The following is a 7,462-nucleotide window of genomic DNA, read 5'->3' on the forward strand; positions in this document are numbered from 1 at the left end:
CTCCCTCTCTTACTAAAAATCCTTTTCCCACAACAAAACCCGACCAAATCAACAATTGTCTACAGAATAGCGATTGCAGAGGAATAAGATAATAGCACTTCCAGCATTCTTCTTTCCTTCTTCCTGTTTCATCAACGTCTTCTTCTGTTGCTTTTCTTCTCACTTTCAGCTCCTTTTTACCTCACTTATCGGGGCAATTCGGTCATTAGGCCAAAAATAAAATTCCAAATTGGTACCAATGCCCTATATTCATTTTGCTTATTCATCTGCCTTATTTGTCTTTTTAAAAATTCACATAGTATTTTGCTGTCATTTTTTTTTAAAAAAATCCTAAAATTTGAAAAACGCAGATAAAACCCACAATAACTATTAAATAAAGGAGAAATTACGTAGATTATCGCATCATGAAGTTGGAATATAACGTATTGCTGGCAAAAAATTAAAGTTATAAACACGACAGGTAATGCGACACAACAAGAGCAAGTGGGCTGATGGGCTGGGCCGTGAAAATAGATAGGGGAGCCCACTAAATGTCCACTGTATGTTGGGCCAACCGAATGGGCCAGGCCGGTCCATATTGCCCCTCATCGTTTACTGTCCCATTCAGGCTGGGGTGGGCTGTGCGGACCCCAATCCATTGGTGACGATTGGCACAGGCACACACTGACGATTCAAACTCGTGAATGTTCTGTTGATTTAGACTGTGAGTTAGATTTTCTTTTAATCAAATCATCTAATATCTAGTGTTTATAAACTATTCTAAACTAAAAACGGATAAATCTACAATTTTTAATTTATAAATATTTAGTTCAAGGTTTTGTATAAATAATCTTGAGTTCCTATTGTTTAATTTTTTCTTATTAGCAGACACAATTCCCGCAACCAGCAGCATTGAGCATGGCATATTTGGAGCCCAGTGTCAGTCCATGCCATGTGCAAGTTATTTAAAGGGAGAGGTCAGGTCAGTCTTCATTTGTTTGTAACGCGGACGCTATACTCTAACTAAACTGTCTCTTGCACACCTACCCCTGGATCTATCTATTTTTAACATAATAAATTTTTGTATAAATTACAATCTCAACTCGTTATTGAATGTAGGCAGCGCAATGTACTGGTCAAAAAAAAAAAGCAGCGCAATGTACAGATCACAAAACCGATTACAAAAAATGTGCAATAACTTATAGGAAAATGACAAAAAAAAACCACCGAAATAGAAAAATACACACAAGAACCGTTTTTAAAATTATTGTTAAAACCCATCCTATCTGTTTATCAAAACCCATACCAATGTTGTTATGTGTCTTTATTTACAATTTTTCTATTTCGATGGCCTTTTTTTTTGCCATTTTTCCTAAATTATAGTTTTATAGGGTTAAATTGCATTTAGCTTCTTTTTTTTTTCAGAAGCACGTATTATTTTAAACTGATTTCTTATTTCATCCAATTACCACGTTAATATCCTAAAATAAACTTTTCGTCCAAGTTAAATTTTTTTTTCTGTAACAATAAGTTCTGGAACTTAAAATACCGAGTACAATTGAAAACAATACTTTGAAGTGCATGACAAAAAAAAAACTACTTTAGAATCATTGAAAAATGATGTGGCTGTAATAAAAAATTAAAAATCGATTTAGGATAATTTAGTCCTATTAGAAAAATACTTGATACTACTATTTATGCTGGTAAGTATGTTACATTTGTTGGAGTTCAGTCTGCTGCAGAGTGCACGGAGTCGGTGATCTAAGACCCGGTTTGGAAACGAATGAAGTTTTGAATAGACTAATCGAAGGCTAATTTGCTAATTTGTTGGTGATATTTTGTTATTGATAATTATGGTGCACATGGCGTTTATGGGGTGTTGAAAATGACAGGTGAGGAGAGGGTCATTGAATTGGAATTGACGAGAAGGGTGAGAAGATTCCGGGCAAGAGCTGGAAAATGATAGCGAAAAGGACGGAGGAGAAGAGTGGAGAGAGTGAGAGCGGGAAAGAAGGGCCAACAGAGAAAGGCATAAAGATAAGTAGGGATCACTTGCTGTTGATCGGGTACAAAAAGGATTTGCCTACCGTACCCGCCCTTCATGCTGATACAGAGATTCCAAAACATATTACTGGGGCAACCTTAGCCTCACTTTTTACATCATGACAAACACAACGATACGAGATCTTTGCTTGATTTTTTGGCAGATCTTTTGCCTGTTCAATTATTTCATGACTCAAAAAGTTTGGAAGACGATCCATTTTCCAGTCATGCCAACAACACATATTAATTCTAAAATATTTCTTCTCGGTCCTAAATATAATACTTTTTTAGTGTAATTTATACTATTAAATGGTACTCCATCCGTTTCTTATTATAAGAGACAGTAACCGAACTATGTTGATAAAAAAACAATTAAAATTAGTCAAGAACATTAATGTGTAAAAAGTATAATTTTTTTCTCTAAAGATACCCTCATTAATAAGGAGAGAGAGCATGAGAAAAAAATTAAATTATTAAAAGAAAGAGAAGTGAGAGGGAGAGAGAGTGTTTAGTTGGAGATAATAAATATGGATAAATATAGAAAATCAACAAAAAAAGTAAAGACAACTTTTAAAGTGTCTCTTATATATAGGAACATGCCATAAGCATCAAATGTCTCTCATAATAAAAAACAGAGAGAGTATAATGTCTCTTATAATAAAGAAAGAGAGAGTATTATATTTAGGACTGGGCGAGTAGCGCTTTTTTTGTTTTGTTTGTTTTAGGTTAGGAAGTTAAAAGTGCGTAAGAGGAGGATGAGTTGAACTGCAAATCTGCTGATTTACGGGAGGTTTCAAGTGGTGGGAGTTTGAGAGCGAAAGGTGGAGAAGAAATGAAGACAAGTTGATGCAAGGAGAGGCGTGCGTGAAATGGCTCATGGGGAAGAGGAAGGGCGGAATAAGAAACGAAACACGTGCTTTTTTATCCATTATTATTTGACTCCAATTACAGTACAAGAAGCAAACGCCCCCATTCCCATTACCGTATCATATGCCGCGGCGCAAGGGCACACGTGAGCCTCACTCCACACTCTCCTCCTAATACAATCAAAACACAGCCACTGTATTGCCCGCTTCCCGTTTCATCCTCTCCATCTCCCCACTCCCCCCTGTTTGCCCCATAAACATCCCTCCCCGCTCAATCCCCATTTCTCCCTCCGACGCTAACGCTATGTTTGGTACGGGATTTTTGGAAGGGAGGGGAGGGGAGTTGCTCCCTTCTCTCCTTGTTTGGCTGGTGTAAATTTTTAGGAGGGGAGGGAAGCCCCTCCCCTTCCCTCGTTTGGTTAAGATGTTTTTTAAAGATGGGAGGGATTCTTCTCCCCTCCTTTTCCTTCTAGCCTCCCCTCCAAAAGTGGGGTTTTTTAGAGGGGAGATGAGAGATAATATTTTAATTCCTTATATACCCTTTTGATTTGTTAACCTCTAATCAGTCGTAAATATTTCTACATAAAAGAGTTTTTTTGAGTATCTAACAAGAGGTTATTAAGATAATTGTTTCCAAAATTAGTGAGCATTTGTAAACTTTTTTTTTCTCTTCTTCTAATTCCAAGAGATTGTTGGTATTTTCTTTCACCTTCAAGGTCTTTTCTCTGATTGAAATCTATCACTCGTGACTTTTTATCTTGATATTTTATAAGTACGTGACTATGTCTTGTAAATCAAATTGGTGAATTGTATTATATATATATAGTTATATCTTAACAAAATAAAAAGTGAGAAAATTCATTTAAATTTTATGAGGTTAAAATAGTCAATTTTTTATTAGAATAAAATAAAGTATTATTAAAATTGCTCCCTCCCCTCCCCTCCAATCAATCCAAACAGGAGATCATTAAAATCCCTCAATCCCTCCCCTCCCTCCTCCTCCCTTGTAGCTACCCTCCCCTTTCCTCCCCTCCCCTTCCCTCTATCGAGCCAAACACAGTGTAAGGGTATGTTTGGCTCAATGAGACAAGGGGAGGGAAGGGATTTTAATGGAGGGAAGAGGAGGAGAGGGTAGTGGAAGGATTTTAATATTATCTTGTTTGGATTTATAAAAAAAAGAGGGGAAGGGAGGGAAAAATATTTTAATATGGACAATTTTGCTCTTATTTTTTTTAAGGCGTGGGCATAATAGTCACAACATGACAAAATATAGACATAATAGTTACAAACATGATAAATATGGGCATAATGGTCATAATATGACAAAATATTACCCTTTCCCTCTAAATCCTCCCAATTTTGGAGGAGAGGGGAAAATTTTAAAAATTTTTCCTTCCCCTCCTAAAATTTGTGTGTTGCCAAACAAGAGGAAAATTAAAATCCTTCTCCTCCCATCCCCTCCCCCCCTCTCCCAAATCCCTCATACCAAACACACCCTAACACACAATCTATGATTACATGAGGTTTATATCTTCAACTTAGACACTAGACACCATCCTAGTGTACGCTTGTTTTATTAAATCACTACCGATCATACCATTTCATTGCCTAGAAAAAACCCCCTCCTAAATCACTACTACTTCATTGTATAACAAAAATCGACATGCTTTTGTGATTAGAATATCCAATTGAACCAAAACAATAATTTATACATGGCACATCAAAAGCTCGGGCGAATAAAATAATCATCCATTGATTGAGACATTACTTTAGTACAACTATCTGAATCATGCACGACGCGGGAGGGCAGTTACCATACGATTTTTTACGGCCATTGCCAACCAGAGTGCTTACTGGTTGCCAACCCTTCAAGATGACGTTGCGCAAAAACGTCCCGATCCCATGGAACCAATATACAACCGTCCATGACGTCCCCAATTCCGTGCTTCACGCGATCCCGTAATATCTACTCATGGCTTCGTTTTATTTGCAGACCCAATACACTGGTTAGGTCACGGTACAATTAATAGACCCCCTCTATTTCACGTTAAAAACTACTAAATAACAGTTTTGATAGAAACATGAACTCAGTTTAAATAACACAAGATAAAGAGGCATATGGCAACTTGTTTCCACCAAGATTATGGTTTTAGTCCTTTCCAAACTAGAAAGGAACACAAAATCAATCCACATTTCTATTACTTGGGGATGATTTTCTGGCTAGGTAATACTCGGTTCGCCAATCACTGAATCTAGTGTGCTTTGTGTCAATTCAATATTGTACCATCAACTAATTTGCACAAGATTGTACATACCTACCGTGCAAGTTGCAACGTGCCTCAGAAGTAGGATCCAAATAAAAGATATTACAATAGTTGGATTTGTTTAGATGTTAATTCCTTTCTCATCCACAAAGTCAACAAACATAACATATTTGATGCCAGGGGCATCCAAATTCTCCGTTCAATGCAACTACAAGAATATACCCAAGAATATTTGCCCCATTCATTGCCTTAATGAAAATGAGAACTACAAAAACTTGGAGAATGTGCCAAGCTAAAGTAGCATGGTGAACAATAAACGTCAACCAATATTCCAGCTTTATTCATAAATAAAAATGAATCTCTGATACGAGAACAACATGAATCCGGCAAGAGTTCGCTGCCCAGAGCAAGCCGTAATTGGTCATAATTTCCGACATAACTCAATGTCAAGGACTCCAAAAAAAAAAAATCTTAGCTAAGGCGAACAGACACCAATAGCTAATTCACAACTTTATTATATCAAAGGTCGAGGACACAATGAATCTCTAAGCCAGAGTTATTTAGAGTTCAGAGTTCACACAAGCCTTTGGCTAATAAGAACAGTAGTGAACAGCAACACAAGATAACTGACCCAATAAAGAACACAAGGTGGAATCAGGGGAAAGCTCAAAACCACGATCAATGGGAAGAAACTTTCAGGCTGAGGGACTTGTTGAACCAATTCTTCCAGCTGCCACTGCCCCCCTTGCGCACAAGTGCTGCAGCCACACTTGCTTGCTCTGCCTCCTTCGCAGGCTGTGGCTTCTTGCAGAGCATGAAGTTCCGAGCTCCAAATGATCCAATTGTATCCCATGGACTAAGAGCTGAAATAACATCCAAATTCAGGACAAAGAAGAAGCATGAATTATCTGAAGTACAAATGAATACATAATGAAGCTGAAATTCCCAGATTATATTTTAAAACAAGTTCACATAGAATGGAACCTACCATCTGATCCAACCTGAGGGGAATAAAGCAAGAAGCCGCTGATATCAGACCCCAGAACGGGAAGCCGACCCTCACGCGCATACAATTTCAGGACGTTGTCGATGACCGCAGCGACAAGCTCCTCCTCATAAACGACGAAGCGGATCGGGCCGGCGCTACCGAGCACATTGATGCTGATCAAGAGCCTCTTGCCATTAGCGTTCTGGCTCTTCTTGGGCTTGGAAAGCAACATTGTGTCACAGTCACGAATCAAAATCTCAAATCACGAATCAGCGATCGAAAACCCGGGACCCAAAATCCCAAAGAAAGAAAGGATCTAAGAATTGAACCGAACGGAGATCAGAAGAGGATGCGAGAGATGACGAATCAGGCGCAGGATTGATTAAAAAAGCAAAACGAAGGGGGTTGGGTCCGCACGGCGAGTTCAGGGGTCAACGCCGAGGCAGCGGTAGTACCAGCCTTCCTTGCAGGAGCCGAAAGCGAAAGCAGAAGCAGGGAGAAGAGCGCTCGCCCTCGACGGGGAGAAGGAGAGCATGAAATCGGAGGTACTCAGGGTTTCTACCATTCACAACGAACTATGAGACTCGGGAACGTGGGTGGGAAATTGGGATTGAAGGGACAAGAACCCAGTGGAAGAACAGGAACCAGACCAATCCAGAAATCAATTGGAGAAAGGTGGGGGGTTAATGGAGATGGGGAAAAGAGAAGAAGGCGGATTTGGGTGAGGGAGACAGAGAAGGTGGGGGATATTTAAACGGGAGGGAAAGCTTGAGGGAAGGGATTAGGGTTAGGGCTAAGGCTGGCGCTGGCGGAGGTGGGATTCGGAAATCAATCTTTTTTCTTTTTTTTCTTTCCCCTGGTTGGTTGACCAATGGATATCGGTTGGTTTCATGGTTTGGAAGTATCTGAAGTTGCGGAATTGCTTTTGAGTTGAAGCGTGGCGAGGTAACCGCTTCCGCTAATTTTACCCACCTCACATATATTCTCCCTTCATCTGCGCGCCTCAGTCGCCCGTCGCTCGGCCCTTTTTTTTTTTTTTTGCATCGAAAGTAAGTAACCGTGCACTGTGGAATACTTTCCCCTTTTAGCAAACTTAATAAACAACCGTAGTAATTACTCCCTCATGTGCTTTTTATCAGTTATAATTTTTTAAACGACTCTAATTTTTCTTTAAGTTATAGAAATTTTTGGAATTTTAATATATTTTTTTATTTTGAATTAATGATATGTTTTTGCATTATAACCGTTTTTTCACTTTTTCCCTTACTTAACTTCTCTTTAACTTGTAATTTATGTTTTAATTATTTGTAACTCATAATTTA

The 7,462-nt window shown here is 38.7% G+C and overlaps 1 protein-coding gene across 1 annotated transcript; it reads right to left on the bottom strand.

The window, feature by feature from the left end:
• Positions 1-5,375: 5,375 nt before the first annotated feature.
• LOC114753779 (uncharacterized protein At4g22758-like) lies at positions 5,376-6,989 on the bottom strand. The gene is made up of 2 exons (XM_028942491.1): positions 6,141-6,989; positions 5,376-6,015 (listed from the first exon to the last, which is right to left on the bottom strand). Exons 1-2 carry the CDS (start codon positions 6,370-6,372, stop codon positions 5,831-5,833), a joined length of 417 nt encoding a protein of 138 aa, XP_028798324.1. The 5' UTR covers positions 6,373-6,989; the 3' UTR covers positions 5,376-5,830.
• Positions 6,990-7,462: the final 473 nt, after the last annotated feature.

The sequence above is a fragment of the Neltuma alba genome, unplaced genomic scaffold, assembly GCF_004799145.2.
Source record: "Neltuma alba isolate B1F8T4 unplaced genomic scaffold, ASM479914v2 tig00008138_pilon, whole genome shotgun sequence".
Taxonomy (NCBI): Eukaryota; Viridiplantae; Streptophyta; class Magnoliopsida; order Fabales; family Fabaceae; genus Neltuma; species Neltuma alba.

Coding starts and splice junctions, on each gene's coding strand:
- LOC114753779 (XM_028942491.1), bottom strand. CDS start 6,372: ATGTTGCTTTCCAAGCCCAAGAAGAGCCAGAACGCTAATGGCAAGAGG. Junction 6,016..6,140: donor CCCTCAGGTTGGATCAGATG/GTAGGTTCCATT, acceptor ATGTTATTTCAG/CTCTTAGTCCATGGGATACA.